The sequence below is a fragment of the Maylandia zebra genome, linkage group LG12, assembly GCF_041146795.1.
Source record: "Maylandia zebra isolate NMK-2024a linkage group LG12, Mzebra_GT3a, whole genome shotgun sequence".
Taxonomy (NCBI): Eukaryota; Metazoa; Chordata; class Actinopteri; order Cichliformes; family Cichlidae; genus Maylandia; species Maylandia zebra.
In genome coordinates this window covers 39,940,514-39,959,003 of record NC_135178.1, presented here as the reverse complement: position 1 = coordinate 39,959,003, position 18,490 = coordinate 39,940,514, and the positions used below count along the sequence as shown (strand labels likewise).

The 18,490-nt window shown below is 43.0% G+C and overlaps 1 protein-coding gene across 1 annotated transcript; it reads right to left on the bottom strand.

Moving 5' to 3' along the window:
• Window positions 1–7,358: 7,358 nt before the first annotated feature.
• LOC143421393 (GTPase IMAP family member 5-like) lies at window positions 7,359–16,577 on the bottom strand. The gene is made up of 7 exons (XM_076890500.1): window positions 16,335–16,577; window positions 14,940–15,044; window positions 13,823–13,877; window positions 13,693–13,749; window positions 12,868–12,915; window positions 8,243–8,290; window positions 7,359–8,099 (listed from the first exon to the last, which is right to left on the bottom strand). Exons 2-7 carry the CDS (start codon window positions 15,006–15,008, stop codon window positions 7,543–7,545), a joined length of 834 nt encoding a protein of 277 aa, XP_076746615.1. The 5' UTR covers window positions 15,009–15,044; window positions 16,335–16,577; the 3' UTR covers window positions 7,359–7,542.
• Window positions 16,578–18,490: the final 1,913 nt, after the last annotated feature.

Sequence of the window (18,490 nt, the reverse complement as noted above, 5' to 3'; positions counted from 1 at the left end):
TTAGATTGAAATTTAAACATTACCTTCAGATAACATCTATATTTAGTTGAGATGACATTTGTAACTAACATGTTCTAATAATTTATCAGATATTTATCACCGTGTCAATTTATTGTTGTGATTTTTTTATTGGTTGTCAATTTGCATCTACCAGCACAAGAACTGATTTTGTGATGATTCATAAAATACCAACTTTGGATGATGGTAAATAAAACAATCAAGTCATAAAATCAGAAGCATTTCTTCTCTTCTTCTTTTTTTTTTACAGAAATATGGAGAGGGTGTCCTCCTTTAAGTTCGTCGGCCCCACATATCTGAGAACCTATCCTGGTCCACAAACACATCAGCCCCGGCGAAGAAAGCCCAGCAGCGCCTCCATTTCGTGAGGGTCCTGAGATGGAACAGGCTGCAGACTGACCTCCTAGTGTCCTTCTATCGAGGCACAGTCGAGAGCGTGCTGGTGCACACCATCCCTGTGTGGTACGCTGGCTGCACAACAGCTGACAAGACAAGACTACAGAGGGTCATCAGAACTGCAGAGAAGGTGACCGGCTGTCCACTCCCCTCCCTGGACTCCATTGCCAGCTCTCGATGTCTCTCCAGAGCCAGGGCGATTATAAAAGACCACCTCCACCCTAACCTCCACCTCTTCAACATCCTGCCCTCTGGGAAAGGTTCAGATCCATCAGGTGCAAAAGCAACAGACTAAAGAACAGCTTGATCCCCTGGGCTGTCAGAACTGTTAATCCAAACTAAGAGTGTGAACAGACGTCTCCAACACATCCATCCTGACACTGCTGTTGATCATCTACAGTGTTGGGAAGGTTACTTTTAAAATGTATTCCATTACAGAATACAGAATACATGCCCCAAAATGTATTCTGTAACGTATTCCGTTACGTTACTCAATGACAGTAATGTATTCTGAATACTTTGGATTACTTAATATATTATCATGCTTTTTACAACAACGTGAATGTACTATTGCTGGATCACTGACTTCCTGACGGACAGGAAGCAGCATGTGAGGCTGGGAAAGAATGTCTCGGACTCCCGGACCATCAGCACCGGCTCCCCTCAGGGCTGTGTTCTTTCTCCTCTGCTCTTCTCCCTGTACACCAACTGCTGCACCTCCACCCACCAGTCTGTCAAGCTAATCAAGTTTGCAGATGACACCACCGTTATTGGACTCATCTCGGACGGGGACGAGTCTGCCTACAGGAGGGAGGTTGAACGTCTGGTGTCCTGGTGCAGCCACAACAACCTGGTGCTGAATGCCCAGAAGACAGTGGAGATTATTGTGGACTTCAGGAAGCACACAGCCCCACTCCCCCCCATCATCCTGACTGACACCCCCATCACCTCTGTGGACTCATACTGCTTCCTGGGTACCACCATCACCCAGGACCTGAAGTGGGAGCCCACCATCACCTCCGTCATCAAGAAAGCCCAGCAGAGGATGTACTTCCTGAGGCAGCTGAAGAAATTCAACCTGCCAACACGGACGATGATGCAATTCTACACCGCAATCATCGAGTCCATCCTCACCTCCTCCATCACCGTGTGGTACGCTGGAGCCACTATCAGGGACAAACAGAGACTGCAGCGTGTTGTGCGCTCTGCTGAGAAGGTGATTGGCTGCAGACTCCCATCTCTGCAGGACCTGTACACCTCCAGGACATTGCGGCGTGCAGCTCGGATCTCAGCTGACCCTTCTCACCCTGGACACAGTCTGTTTGACCTGCTCCCCTCAGGCAGGAGGCTCCGGTCCATTCGCACCAGAACCTCTCGCCACAAGAACAGTTTCTTCCCCTCTGCTGTTGGACACATGAACAATAACCATATGACTGTTCCCACCACTAACACATGACCCTACGCTGTGTCACTGCATCATTCCATGTTTGGCATTGATCACCACCTGCACTCATGTATATATCTTTCTAGGTAGCACTTTTAATTCTTATTCCTACTTTTATTTTTCATGTCTATTTAAGTGCTATTTATGACACTATGTTTGCACTGAAGCACCGCAGCAATTTCCTAATGTTGTAAACCTTCTCAACATTTGGCAATAAACCCCTTTCTGATTCTGATTCTGATTTATTACTATTACTGAAGGTCCGCGACTCCGAACTGTAGTAAAGGGACCTCTGACTAATACGGCGGGGTCCCTGTCGGCTCGTAGCCGAAAAATAGCTTTACTTTGTTGTGTGGGTCAACTTTTCTTGCGAGAGACAGAGAGAGGCGTTGAAAGGCTGCTCCAACGGAACTTATTGTTTCGGAGGAAAACAGGAACACGGTGTACAGTCGAGTCTTAATAGCTTACTTACAACTGGGCTCGTCAGGCACTCTTCTTGGCTGCAGTGGTTATTATTATATTTACATGCTTCCAGCTCCCGTTTTTCCTCGATGATAACTCGTACTTTTCCACTCTCCTTTTTCTCCCTCCTCGCGCTCACAGACACATAACGTGTATGGCAGTGCATTCTCCCTGCAACACGGACTACACTGCCCATGATGCTACATTCTTTAGAGCTATGCTTGTAGCATTCTGCCTGTTAGCTTAGCACAACAACAACAACGAAAAGGCGCTCTCTCACCCAGGAAACACACAGTCGCAGAGAGAGAGAGAGAGAGAGCGTCGCCCTGTAACCATGGCAACCGTAACGCTGCCGCCTGGATCAACAGAACGTAGCTGTCAAACAAAACCCAAACAGTCCTGACCCGCGACAATATGAAACAGGAAAGTACCGCAGTGTAATCCATTTATTTCAACAAAGTAACTGTATTCTAAATACCACCTTTTTAAACGGTAACTGTAACGGAATACAGTTACTCATATTTTGTATTTTAAATACGTAACGGCGGCACATGTATTCCGTTACTCCCCAACACTGATCATCTATGTGCAATATCTCAGTCTTTCCATGTTTTATGCAATACTTTGGTCTCAGTGGAATCACCATCCCCACCCTAAATGACCATTGCCCCTCGACCCTTATTTATTTATTTATTATATAACTGCCATTGTATGCAGACCCACAATGTTTCTGTTTCAATGTTTCTTACACATACACCATGTATATAATTCATTCACACATCTGTATACATATATTGCTTTTTTCCCCCTCATTGTATATTGTTTTCTCTTCTTTACTTTTGCACCTTTTCGGTCCAGCTACCCAATTTCGCTGTGCAAGAAACTGCACAATGACAATAAAAAGCTCCAAGTCTGTAAATACAGCTCCAATCTGTCTCTGCTGCTGTTGTGTCATCAGCTTTGGCTCGATTCCCCTGAGGGGCAGAGCTCTTTTGGTTTCTGCTAAGTAATAATCAACAGTATTCCTACAGGGCCAAGGATGGATAAAGTGAAAAATGTTAGAAACATTTGTAGTTATGTCTCTCAGTGACCTTCACCTGGTCATTAAGTGCTTTGAGGGCATTATTTTATCTCACATTTTCTCCAAAGATCTTGACAACCATGAATTCACCTATCAGGAGAACAGATCTTTGAAGGATGAAGGCTTACCTGCACTTCACACACCCCAGTCCCTGCAGGAGCATCCAAACACATTTAAGGAAGCTTTTTGTTCATTTCAGCTGCATCTTTATCACTATGATCACTCACAAACTGGGACACAAACTTAGGACCCTGGGACTATCCAGTGCCCACAGACCATCACATGTCAGAACCGGCACCAAAATCTCGTGAACCCTGGTCCTGAGGACAGCCCTGCAGGGATTTGGGATACAGTGAAGTTTGCTGATGACACCACTACAGTGGGACTGATCACTAGTGATGATAAAAATCCTCACTTCCTATAAATGGTGAAGAGGTGGAGACTATGAAGAACATCAAATATCTGGGTGTTCACATTACCAACAATCTCACATGGTCAGTGAACATATCACAGCTGGTGAGGAAGCACAGCAGCGACTGTTCTTCCTGAGGAAGCTGAAGCTGGCCCGACTGTGCTCTCAGCTCCAGGTGAAGCATAATATCTTCAACTAACATCCGAGTATCTCATCCCCCCGGAGATCGTTAAGCAACCCCCGGGGCTACCCGCAACAGCAAGCCGCAGGAGGAGACGTTGCGAGCGGAGGCAGAAGAGAGGCAAGCGGGGAGGCCTGTGGGCACGGCTAAAGACTAGTCCGTTTAAACCACCACTCCCGATCATATTCCTCTCCAACGCCCGTTCAATCCGTTACAAACTGGATGAAATACGACTGCAGATCGCCACTAGACGGACTTTTAATAACTGTTCGTGCATGATTTTCACTGAAACCTGGCTGGACAGCGCCATTCCCGATGCGGCTATCGATCTAGCAGGCCGCACCGCCTATCGAGCCGACAGGTCTGCGGACTCGGGTAAGAAGACTGGCGGGGGGCTGTGCATCTATATTAACAACCTTTGGTGCACGAACGTCACGGTAACGGAAAAACTGTGCAGTACAGAGGTAGAACTGTTGGTGTTAAAGTGCCGTCCATTCTATCTCCCTCGGGAATTTTCTGCCGTTTACATCTGCGCTGTTTACATTACACCAGATGCTAATGCTAAGCTAGCGTTAGCACAATTGAGCAGCAGCATCAATAACAGCCTGGTAGCACACCCGGACAGTGTCTTTATTGCGGCTGGGGATTTTAACCACGCGGACCTGAAATCTGTACTTCACAATTTCCACCGTAATGTGAAGTGTGCTACCAGAGGAGATAGAACGTTGGACCAGGTGTACACCAACATGGCGAATGCGTACAGAGCCCAGGCTTATCCCCACCTGGGTCTGTCAGACCATCTCTCCCTTCTGCTACACCCAATATACACACAAAAGATCAAGAGCACTGGGATTACAACCAAAACCGTGAGAACATGGCCGCAGGATGCTATTCCGATGCTTCAGGACTGTTTCCACTGCACAGACTGGGATGTATTCAAGGTGCAGGACACTGACAAATGTGTCGCATTGGACAGTTACACCTCCACTGTCTTGGACTACATCTGTTTCTGTGTGGACAATGTAACAACTTGGAAACGATTCCGTGTGTTCCCTAATAATCCACCCTGGATGACACACGGAGTTCAACAACTTATTCGAACGAGGAACAACGCTTTCAAATCCGGGGACCAGGAGGCATACAGTGCTGCCAGGGCCAACCTGAGAAGAGGCATCAAGACTGCCAAGCAGCAGCACAGGAGGCGTATCGAGGCCAGGTTTGAGAACAACACAAACCCAAGGCAGGTCTGGGAGGGCATCAGGGCTATCACGGACTACAAAAGAAGAACACCATCACCCTCAGCCGACAGTTCTACTCTGGCTGAGGATCTAAATCTCTTTTATGCCTGTTTTGATAGGGAGAACACCGACCCTGTCCTGTCCCCTCTCCCCTCAACCGACCCTGCTCCGGTCCTGAGCACTCATGAGCTGAGGCGTGTGTTCCGGAGCATTAACACCAGGAAGGCGGCCGGGCCAGATGGAGTGCTGGGCCGGGTGCTAAAAGACTGTGCTGCGGACCTGGCGGACGTCTTCACCTCTATATATAACACCTCGTTGTCCTGTTCACTGGTACCATCCTGTTTCAAAGCAGCAACCATCGTTCCCATCCCAAAACAGTCAAATGTCACATGTCTGAACGATTTCAGACCTGTGGCACTCACCCCCATTCCCGCCAAATGCCTGGAGAGACTGGTCATTAAACACATCAGAGCTGCTTTTCCATCATCCCTGGACTCGCACCAGTTTGCATACAGGGAGAACCGGTCAACCGAGGATGCGATCGCCACAGTGCTGCACACATTACTGAAGCACTTGGAACACAGGAACACCTATGCACGGCTCCTCTTTGTAGACTACAGCTCGGCTTTTAATACCATCCGGCCATACAAACTCCGTCCCAAACTCCACCAACTGGGACTTAACTCCTCTCTGTGCAACTGGATTGTGGACTTCCTCACTAACAGTAGACAGAGTGTCAGAGTGGGTAAGAACACCTCTTCCACCCTTGTGGTCAACACCGGTGCCCCTCAGGGGTGTGTTCTGAGCCCTCTGCTATACACTCTCTTCACCCATGACTGTATTTCCTCCTGCGCGTCCAATCTCATTGTTAAGTTTGCCGATGACACTACAGTGCTCGGACTTATATCCAACAATGATGAGACAAACTATAGGACAGAGGTGCAACAACTAGAGTCATGGTGCCACGACAATAACTTGGTCTTAAACACCAAAAAGACCAAGGAGATCATTGTAGATTTCCGGAAGAGGGGTCATAACAACCATCTGCCTCTCTTCATTGGCAGTGAGGCGGTGGAGAGGGTGAGCAGTTTTAAATTCTTGGGGGTAACTGTGACCGAGGACCTGTCCTGGGGCAACCATATCACCTCAGTTGTACGGAAGGCCCAACAGCGCCTCTACTACCTGAGGAGACTGCGGAGCGCACACATTCCCAGATCTCTGATGTTGAACTTCTACAACTGTGCCATCAGCAGCGTTCTGACGTATGGATTTCTAGTGTGGTTCCCCAGCTGCACCAAGGCCGATCAGCAAGCACTCCAGCGGGTGGTGAAAGAAGCTGGCAGAATTATTGGAACAAGTCTGCCAGAGATCAGTAATATCTTCCCCACTCGCTGTCTGAGGAGGGTGCACAGTATCCTGCGGGACCAACATCACCCTGCGCGCCACCTTTTCCATCTGCTGCCCTCAGGGAGAAGGTACAGGTCTATACAGGCCAGAACATCCAGACTGGCCAACAGCCTGTATCCACAGGCTGTGAGGCTCCTGAACTCTCTGCCCCCCTCTCACGGACAATAACCATATCCAACTTCTTAATAGCAATGAACTGGTCTGCATTGGTGCATCATATCTTTATTCTCTTCCCCCTCCTGCCCCCCCCCCCCCCCCTCTTTCTTAAATAGATAACTATCATATCTGATATCATATCTCACAGTACAATAATATTGAATGGGTTGCATTGTTGTATTTTGTCATGTTTCTCAGGTCTTTGTCTGAATTTCTACGAACATTATTGCTAAGGATTGTCTTATTGCATTGGAGTCACACTGGGTTAAATATGTACACTTGGGTTTTAAGGGGTATTTATTATTTTCTTCTTTTTTTTGGGTTGTATGGAAGCCCCAAACGCAATTTCATTGTTCTTGACAATGACAATAAATAAATAAATACTAAAATACAAGCAAATACTAAATAGCGAGCATCCTGTCAGTGAGTCACTGTGTGTGCTGACGCCTCAAACGGAAACAGAGACAACGCACGCTTCAGGGAAGAGAGACCGAACCAATAACACCCGGACAAACAGACTAAAGAACAACAAACACACACATCCAGATAACCAAGAATTCTTATACATCTTTTATTTCTACTATTTTGGTGCCTTTAAAAAACAAAAAGCTGCTTTTACCCCTTGCTGTTGGTTGATACTCACCAAACAAACTTTTGGTCTGGTTTTAAAAGGCATGCAGTCCTCTGTGACTTAAACAGTGCAGTTATACTCTGCATTTTGAGACCGGACGCTTCAGTAAACGTTTCCTAGCTATGTGCTTTATATCTCACACACTCTCCATTGTTCTCCTTAAAAATCTGAACCAGGCGTGTGAAGAGCTCTCGAGGTTCGAGGTTTTTCCTCCACAAATATCTGTAACTGCACATTTTGATCAAATCTTTTAAGGGACGATGGAGCCCGAGCTCTTCCATGAAACTCGAGCCCCTCTCTTTGGATGCTGACAGCAGAACCAGCGAATGATCAAACACTCGTTTTTCGAAGAGTTTCAGGACTTTGCAGAGTCTCTGCTTGTGACCCTCTGTGAAGGTTTCAGGGTGCAGGACCAGCAGGAACACATGAGGTCCAGGAGCTGTGAGCCTCACACAGTTTTCTACATGTTCTCTCAGATCATCTTCAGAGATGTTTGGAAGCAGCAGATCTGGAGTGTTGATTAGGATGATTTCTTTGTCCCTCAGAAGTCCTCTGACCGGCTGATAGTCTGGCTCTTCCTCGGGGCTAAACACAGGAACCTCCAGTATGAAGTTCACCACAGCGGTCCTCTCAGACTGAATGTTCCCCAGCAGAACGACCCTGATCTCAGACACTGCAAAGAAAACCGTAAAGAAAGCAATGAATACAACCAAGTGTAGAAGATTCAGGTAAAGATTTATTGTCTATTTGTCTGTGACTGTTTCAGCTGACTGCACTGAGTGTTCTTATAGAAACTCAGACTTCAGTCTGACTCACTGTCTGGTGGCTGCAGATCGTCGCTGCTGTTCAGCAGCTGCAGATCATCTGTGAAAACACAAAGATCACCTCAGAGCGTCATCATCAGAAAACATGTTTGTCCTGGATGTGCTCACATTCACCAGGTAGACAGACACACACACACACACACACACACACACACACACACACCCATTAGAGCACAAAGATACTTGTAATAACTGCCCATTTAATGGAAGCTCAAACTTTCCACATTAAATATTCATTCTACATAAAGAAAGAATTAAATTAGTGATTAAAAATGTAAAACAAAATCAAAAAGATGAGGATTTATAATCAACGTTCCCTCTAATGTTTCACGTGTCTGAGCGAACACACAAACTCCCTGAGCGTCCCTGGACCACTGTGAGCAACAGCAGACGTGTGCACTGTGGTCACGCCAGCATCGAATCCATCCAAGTTACATGTTTATTAAAATAATCAAATCACAGCATTTATGTTAGACAACTTTTAATTAACTGCTTTAGTCCACTTACAATGAAAATTTAAAAGAAATCTTGTTCATGACCTGTAGTATGTTAACACTATTGGAAGTAAAAATAACTTGAACTCCAAGTTTGAAAACATGTGTTTTTTAAACAAAACAAAAACAAAGTGGTACAACTTTGTTTTGTTCTGTTTTTATAAAGCTCTGACTTGCATTATGAGCAGGGGCGATTCTAGGATCAGAGCTTTGGGGGTGCTGATCCTTGGGGTGGACCAATTTTTGGTGCAGCGTGTTTTGGGCTTTAAAAGCCACAGAGACAGAGCGAACCATCGCTCTGTGTTAACACAGAGCGAACACCATCCCCACTGACACAGCAGCCAGGGAGGCAGAAGAACGGCACATCAAGAAGGCCCTGAGTAAATGCGGTTATCACAGCTGGACTTTTGTCAAAGGCACCTAAAGAAAGTTCCAGCCGATCCAGGAGAGAAGGACAACCGCTGCCTAAGCAAAAACCTGTAGTGATCCCATATGTGTCAGGAGTATCGGAGCAGCTGAGACGCATTTTTTCTAAACACTGTGTCTCTGTGGCTTTTAAACCCCAAAACACACTGAGTCTGTAGTCTGGGAGAGAGTCTGTAACTCTCTGCCTGCAAAATACTGTATATAATGACCAATGTTGGGCAGTTAATTATATAGTTACTTCTTCACCGCAGCAATTTCCTAATGTTGTAAACCTGCTCAACATTTGGCAATAAACCCCTTTCTGATTCTGATTCTGATTCAAAAAAGTAACTGAGTTTTGCCTCAGTCTTTACGTAAAAATGCAGCCAAGGCATTTTTTAAATAAACATTTCAAACTATTCACAGAACAATCAGCTGTTCTGCATCAAATCTGATGCCACACAGATTATTTGTGTCGCTCCAAAAAATAATTTCTGTCCACTATGAGATGAAGGAGAACAACAGCCTGATACCTGCAGGCCTGACAGCAGCAGATGTTTCACTGCTGTAACACCTGTAACACTCAGCAGTCGCCTCATTGTTCTGACACACAACAACACTACTGACTACACTACACACTAACTACACGCTGACTACACGCTGACTACACACTAACTACACACTAACTACACACTGACTACACACTAACTACACACTGACTACACACTAACTACACGCTGACTACACGCTGACTACACACTAACTACACACTGACTACACACTAACTACACGCTGACTACACGCTGACTACACACTAACTACACACTAACTACACACTGACTACACACTGACTACACACTAACTACACACTAACTACACACTGACTACACACTAACTACACACTAACTACACACTGACTACACACTAACTACACGCTGACTACACGCTGACTACACACTAACTACACACTAACTACACACTGACTACACACTGACTACACACTAACTACACACTAACTACACACTGACTACACACTGACTACACGCTGACTACACACTGACTACACACTAACTACACACTGACTACACACTGACTACACACTAACTACACACTGACTACACACTAACTACACACTAACTACACACTGACTACACACTAACTACACACTGACTACACGCTGACTACACACTGACTACACGCTGACTACACACTGACTACACACTGACTACACGCTGACTACACACTGACTACACGCTGACTACACACTGACTACACGCTAACTACACACTGACTACACACTGACTACACACTAACTACACACTGACTACACACTGACTACACACTGACTACACACTGACTACACGCTGACTACACACTAACTACACACTAACTACACACTAACTACACACTGACTACACACTGACTACACACTAACTACACACTAACTACACACTAACTACACACTGACTACACGCTGACTACACACTAACTACACACTGACTACACACTAACTACACACTAACTACACACTAACTACACACTGACTACACGCTGACTACACACTAACTACACACTGACTACACACTAACTACACACTAACTACACACTAACTACACACTGACTACACACTAACTACACACTGACTACACACTAACTACACACTAACTACACACTGACTACACACTAACTACACACTGACTACACACTGACTACACGCTGACTACACACTAACTACACACTGACTACACACTGACTACACACTGACTACACACTAACTACACACTGACTACACACTGACTACACACTGACTACACGCTGACTACACACTAACTACACACTGACTACACACTAACTACACACTGACTACACACTAACTACACACTAACTACACACTAACTACACACTGACTACACACTAACTACACACTGACTACACGCTGACTACACACTAACTACACACTGACTACACACTAACTACACACTAACTACACACTGACTACACGCTGACTACACACTGACTACACACTAACTACACACTGACTACACACTGACTACACACTAACTACACACTGACTACACGCTGACTACACACTAACTACACACTAACTACACACTGACTACACACTGACTACACACTAACTACACACTAACTACACACTGACTACACACTGACTACACACTAACTACACACTAACTACACACTGACTACACACTGACTACACACTAACTACACACTGACTACACGCTGACTACACACTAACTACACACTAACTACACACTAACTACACACTGACTACACACTGACTACACGCTAACTACACACTGACTACACACTGACTACACACTGACTACACACTAACTACACACTGACTACACGCTGACTACACACTGACTACACACTAACTACACACTGACTACACACTGACTACACACTAACTACACACTGACTACACGCTGACTACACACTGACTACACACTAACTACACACTGACTACACACTGACTACACGCTGACTACACACTGACTACACACTGACTACACCCTAACTACACACTGACTACACACTAACTACACCCTAACTACACACTAACTACACAAGATTTGCGCTAAACGTCTCAAATCTCTCACATCTCAAACACGCCGTCACTCCTAAAACTTCCCCCTTCCTAAACAACTAAATGCCATGTTGCCATATCATTTTTTGATTGGTCCACGTGGTACATTTTTCCACCAATAGCAAAGGCGAGAGGCGCGGGGGGGTTGTTTTTGCTCACAGGCGGAGAGTGTAGTGATGGTAAATTCGATTCTTTTTACTGAATCGAGTTTTAATGAGTCACTCACCAAAGTGAATCGGATTTCTTGAGTCATTTGAGTCACTGAGTCAGTTGACCAGAGAGTGCAAAAAATGTACATTTTCACTCAAACTTAAATTGTTTCTCTTTTCATGTATATCCTGCTGCTAAGATGAGTGATTGAAAAAGAAAAACAACTATTTTACAGAGCAAAAAAGAGCAAAAAAAATTCTAAAGGGAACATTTATTTTATTTATTTTTATTTTATTTTATTAGTATTTTCCTTAAATGTGTCAAATATATATTTTCTCATCTAAATGTCCACTGAGCTGTGAGCCAGGGGGCGGTAATGCGCCTTAACATCGGTCGCCAACCAAGAAGAAGAAGAAGCTATTGTCTGTCCTGCTCACGTCTCCAATGGTTGTACACGTTGTCATTAACGTGGCTTCACTCCACATCAGCCGCTTTGCTAAAACACCGGCACATAAGGACGCTGTCATAGCCTGTCAACCACGGTGATTAGCTGCGTATATACGAATGTGAATCGCATCATTGGCTGGACTGTGGGATAAGGCGGCATGGTTCTGATCCCATACGGGAGCAGCCAGTGACTTACTAACACTGCAGAACAGGATTATTAACGTGTTTATTTTAATTTCAATTCAGGTTAGATTTTTTTTGTGTGCAATTGCGCACGCGCAGCTTAGAGGGAACGTTGTTTATAAGTATTTATTACAGAATATACAGCACATAAAATTTACTTTAATTTGACCCAAAACTAAAGTGATTTTTTCACTATGCAGAACTTTAGAGCGGAGTTCGTGTAAGTACAGTGTTTGGATTTGTGTTTGTAGTTCAGCAGATTCACTGTGCAGCTATGAATAAACTGCAACAATGAAAGAAAAAGAAAAATTCAGTTTTACTCACTGTGATGCGGCATCACTTCATATCTGTGGCTGCAGTGACGCTCGTCATCTGCAAACAGACAGAAATTCATTTACTTCATTTGTTCATGAATTGTGTGATTTGACGCTGCACCTTATTCTGAGTGTATTTCACAGAGAGTAGAGCTGATAACTCTGAGTGTTTAATGTAACACTGAGATATGAGCCACAGAAGGACAGACATGGTTTACTGACATGTTTTAATGTAAAGATCCTGGATGATATTACTGATGTCCCACAGAAACTTCTTACATAGAATTTCTCCCACATAAAACACAAAAACAAGCATAAACCAACATGTTTGATACTCATCGTTGCACTCAGCAGGAAAACAATATGTTCAGATTTCAGATAAGAAACAAAGCTGACAAGCTTCAACCAGCCTGAACATGACAGCTGAAACACATGAAGGAAAAGAAAATGATGAATCATTCATTTTTGTTCTTGAATATTTTTCGGTTTCATTTCAACTTCAATTTGAAAAATAAACAAAAACCTGATTTATTTATTCTGTGATGATGAAGTCGTCTTAGCTGCTTCAGCACAGAATCATTGTGTGTTTGTTCTCAGTCTCCCTGTTACTGCGTTGCTTTAAAGTTTAAACTATGTCAGATTGTCTTGTGGGAAATGCGTACGTGAGCCTCTGAGTGCTGAGGCTAACACTCTCTGTTTGCCTCCAGTATCATTTTTCCTTTATCATCATCATCCTGCAGGTTGAAACTCGAGGTGTGGAGTCTGACTCGTGTTGCAGAAAGACGACTCCACACTTTTTCTCACATGAACTTTCTCTCAAATTAGTTAAACTCACTGTCAGGAGGCCTTTGGTCATAGCTGCTGCTGTTTGGAGGTTCAGCATCACATGTGTCTGTGAAACAGACAGAAATATAATTGCAGTAATTTGTATTTAACATCTGTGACATGAAGCCTGATGGACTCACCAGATGTTTCAGCTGCACTGTCCCTCAGCGGGAGACATAACAGAGGAATTTCTGGCTGTTTAGAAAATACAGATCAAATTAATAAAACCAGCTGACGGTTATTAATTTAATTTAGACAAACATTACAGAGTAACAGAGTCACTGCAGGTAAAAGTAAAGAAATAAAGAGCTGGGCAGCTGGGTTTTAAAGATGTAATTTATTACATTTAATTACATGAATTATATTTTAATTAATTAATTATAAAAAAAACTTTTGAATCAGTCACAAATTTGATGTTCTGCTTCGTTTTGCATAGAAGTATCTGTGAATCTATTTTTGTTTGACCTTGAAAAGTCAGAAGTTCATGGCTGAAAAAGAGAAAACTTTTTTATTTTTAATGAGCTTTCTGTCTTAAATGTATCTCATTTACATCTGGAGATATTTCCGTGGTCACACAGTTTTCACAGGTGAAACAGGTGTGGCAGAAACAGATGCCCTTTAAACACAGTCACTAAATGTTGATGTGCAGGAAAAAAAGACTTAAAAACATTTGTCTGATCTTCTCGATGGTTCTGTGATTTCTGCTGACTGTACACATTGTCCCAAACATGTGTTCTTTCCTGATGTTTCATCGTTAATTTAAAAAAAGGAAAAAAAGTACAAATTTGTTTTAAACACTCTCACCATAAACAGATATTCTTTACAGTGATTTTATAAAAATGTGGAGAAAACAGATATAAACTTAGCTCAGCATCAAGGATAACTTCTACTGAAACAAGAAAGTAAAAAGATGATAAAAGATAAAAATGATATAACATAAAAATAAATGTGGCATTAACATAACTAATCTGTGCAGAAGTCCTATGAGCTTCTGTTTTGTCCTGCATCACATTCAGCATCACACTGTGGTGCAGGTGTAGTGGGCAGAGGGTGCAGCAGTTAATGCTTGGCCCTGTTTTCTGCCTGGATTATTCATCACTGGAGTGTTTTTTCCTCATATGCTCACTTTCATGTTGGACTCTGGAGTTCTGATTCGCTGAGGCATTAACCACAAGGAAAGGTTTCCAAACAGGAAGTGCTTAAACATGAGCACGTCCAAACCAAGAGTCTGTTCCCGTCCTGGGCGGCAGCACTCACCAGAGGTCGGTGTGTCATCACTGTTGTGTGTTTCTTCTGTGTGAGGCTCTCACGTGTCTCCTGAAACATCACGTGTTGGTGTGTGGTTCAAGGACACGATCACACCTGAGCATTCAGCACACGCGAGGATATTAATGTGTGGTTAGTACTTAAAGTTAGAAACCCCACACCCAACACACACACACACGCACGCACACACACACACACACACACACGCACGCACGCGCACGCACGCACGCACGCGCACACACACAGATTTTTAGGACTCCAAGTTTACGCTCTTCACAGGTGTTTGTTCCACTTCCTGACTCACCTGTGCAAAGGTGACCTTACAGCAAACATTGTGAGTCGTTGTTCTTCAGCTGACATGAAAAGCATGACCTGCATGCTGGTTAAGTTACAGCCCTCAGTAATAACTGAGGGAGGCAGGAAGTGGGTTTACTCAGCGCAACGTTATCAGTGCCGTTTTTTCTATTGTCTTACAAATAATAATGAAATGATGTTTCGTGTTTTCAGTAGTTAATGCTGAACAGACGTCCTCAGTTATAACTCCCAAATTTATCTCTAAACGTGGACACAGACTTTACCATGTCCGGTGTTTCTTTAACCTGAACTTAAGCACAGAAGGAACAGCTTCACGCGCATCTTCTGCTTTAAATGATCTCCTCTAAATAATCAAATGATGTGCCTGCTTGGTGGTTTTAATGTTTTTTAATGTATTCATTGTTTGATTATGTTATTCATTTAGTCTGGATCTTAACCAGCTGTTGGTGTATGCATGTACTCAAAATTAATCCTGTTTCTGTTTCTAATATTCTGACCTCTTTGTGCATAAAAACCCAAATAACAGCAAAATAAAAAACTCTAATGATGTCAGTAATAAACATTATATATACAGCAATGTTACATATTTCCAAAGCTACAAAAACTGAACATTATAAAGTTAACACTGTATTATTTACACCAAATAATATGAGAAACATCAAATAACGAACAAAAAAAACCTCATTTTTGAAGGTTTCCTGGGGAAGAGGGCAGCAGACACTGTGTGCACGAAGGAGCAACGCCAACATGGATGATAAGTTAGGAAAATAAATTATGGAAACAAAACCTACATGGTGAGATTATTAAATATTAAATATTGATGAAGATTCTCCTAAAGTCGACTGCTTTATTTGCAAAAACAAATAAATCTAATCATTGATTAATTCATCACCACTTTTGCTGTTTATTCCAGCCAAGAATAAAGAAAGACTGTAAATTTATCTGGTGACCATTTGCAGGACTCGGACTCATTATGAACATTATAAAGTTCATAATGCAGAATTTGTGCCAGAGCAGAAATATTAAATCATGAGTTTGTAACACAGTGGTGCTGAGCGTTGGTTTACTCACCTGAGATTGTTGCTGCTCAATTTTCTTTCCAGGTTGAAGAAGGAGAGTCGAGTCAGAGTGAAGGCGACGCAGTGAGAGTTACAGCAGAGACGATCAGAGGTGATGACAGGAGGAAGAAGTGCTGCAGTCGGTCTGCGGTCTGCTGGAAACAGCCGTTTCCTGTAACCAATAATATGATCAGATTTCCCCGTGATGGTGGATTTGTTAGTAAGAACTTGTTAAACTGAATCAAACATTAACCAAACAAGGAGGATGCTCACAGGGTTTCTGTGAAACTCCGTGTCTGTCAGTCTGTATTATACAAAGAATCCTGTTAAACATTTATATTATTTGCATTAAAAGCCGTGGCTGATAAATGTAACTAACTACCAGGTGGATCATTTTCTCAGAGATTTACAGTTTCTCCTAGTGTAGGATTACATTTGCACATAAAGTCATGTAATATGTAAGTTAATTAAATCCCACACTCTTCTCAGTATATCTTATAAAAATAAACCTCTGAAGTTTACAGGAAAGCAAAGAACTGAGCTGAATCATAATGAGTGGAACAGAAGAGCATTATCAGAGCATCGAGCATTTGTTTTTGTATTCATCTGATTTTAATTAAAGTAGTTCATTCTTACTTTTTTTTTCCAGTTTCTTTCTGAGTCAGGGCTGGACTGGGACAAAAAATCGTCCCGGGCATTTTGACTACAGACCGGCCCCCCAGGTATTATAGGAAAAACCATAAAGCCTTTGAATGAAAACAAACACTGTTATGACAGTGATGTGCAGTCTTGTTGGTATATGTACGATATCTATACATTTTGTATCAGATCACCACTTTGGTTGTAAGATTCAGATAATTATTTTTTAAAAGCGAGACATTTAAAATGAGAATAAGAAAGAAAAGTATTTCTTTGTGCCCCCCTCTCCCTGTTAATGCCCTACCTGGCCCCCTGGCAACACTTTGCTAGACCCGCCCCTGCACAGTTACCAGCTGTCAGCTGCTTAGAAAAGGATCCTGGTGTTATTTGTCTCTCAGAAACAGTTCATAACTTCAACTCATTCATGTCACCTAAAAGGTAAACCTGTTTCTCCATCACAGCTCTGATGGTTCAGTAAGGACATCTCCTGGTTTCATCTTCATGTTTCCCTCTCACCACATATCCAAACCGACATCATGACCAGCAGCTTTTACAGCTGTGGCTCCAGCAAACATCAGCTGATACTAGAAATTAATATTAAATAAATTCTAACAACAGCTGATCAAGCTTAAACGTGCTGCTGTTGTTTAGCGCGACATCCACTGGTTTCCTCTTTCTGGCGCAAAGTGAGTGATAAACAAACAAGAGAGAAAAGCCAATCAGCTGATCATTGATCAGTTTCATGATTGAAGTAGCAACAGGAGAGGGAGGGGGGAGGATGAGAGAATTGTTCTCTCATTCTCTCCCCCCCCCTCTCCTTCTGTTTAACTTATTTCAGATATTCATCTTAAGAAACTATTAGTATTAAATATTAGTATTAACTTTGATAAATGTAAATACCAAAGACATAATAGTAATGTGAAGAAAATTTGGTAACTAAGCTTGTTGATTTTGTTTGTTTGTTTGTTTGTTTGTTTTGTTTTAGAACCGCACTCATATGAATATGATGTGTAAACTCATTTATTCCTGTACCTCCACGCGGTAGCGGCCTAATTCTTCACCCCAGTGAAGAGGTGATCGTTTTCTCCTCGTTTTAATTCGAAAAAAATCAAAATTAGCTGTATGTAAGCGGCAATACATAAAAACTACGGGACCCGCGATACAAGCTGGTTTACGGTTATTTAAATACAAAAGAAACATGTCTATGCAGATGCCCAAAGCTTAACAACACGGCCGCTATAACAATTTAACTTTTGTACAACCAGATTTTCATATACTTACATTTGAAAGTGTTTTCCTCTCCTGCTTCGACCACCATCGTTATCAGAAACAAATCTCCTGTATGACCCGCAATGAATCCTGGGATATAGTAGGACACGAAGGATACATCGGACCCATCCTTAAAATTCGGGGCAAAGTAGGACGCATTTGTCGCCACATTTTGAGCACTCTTTGAATTCGGACAGCCTTCGTTGCGTCGCCGTGACGTAATTGCCTCCAAATATGGCATTGAAGCATCCTTCCCCTGAA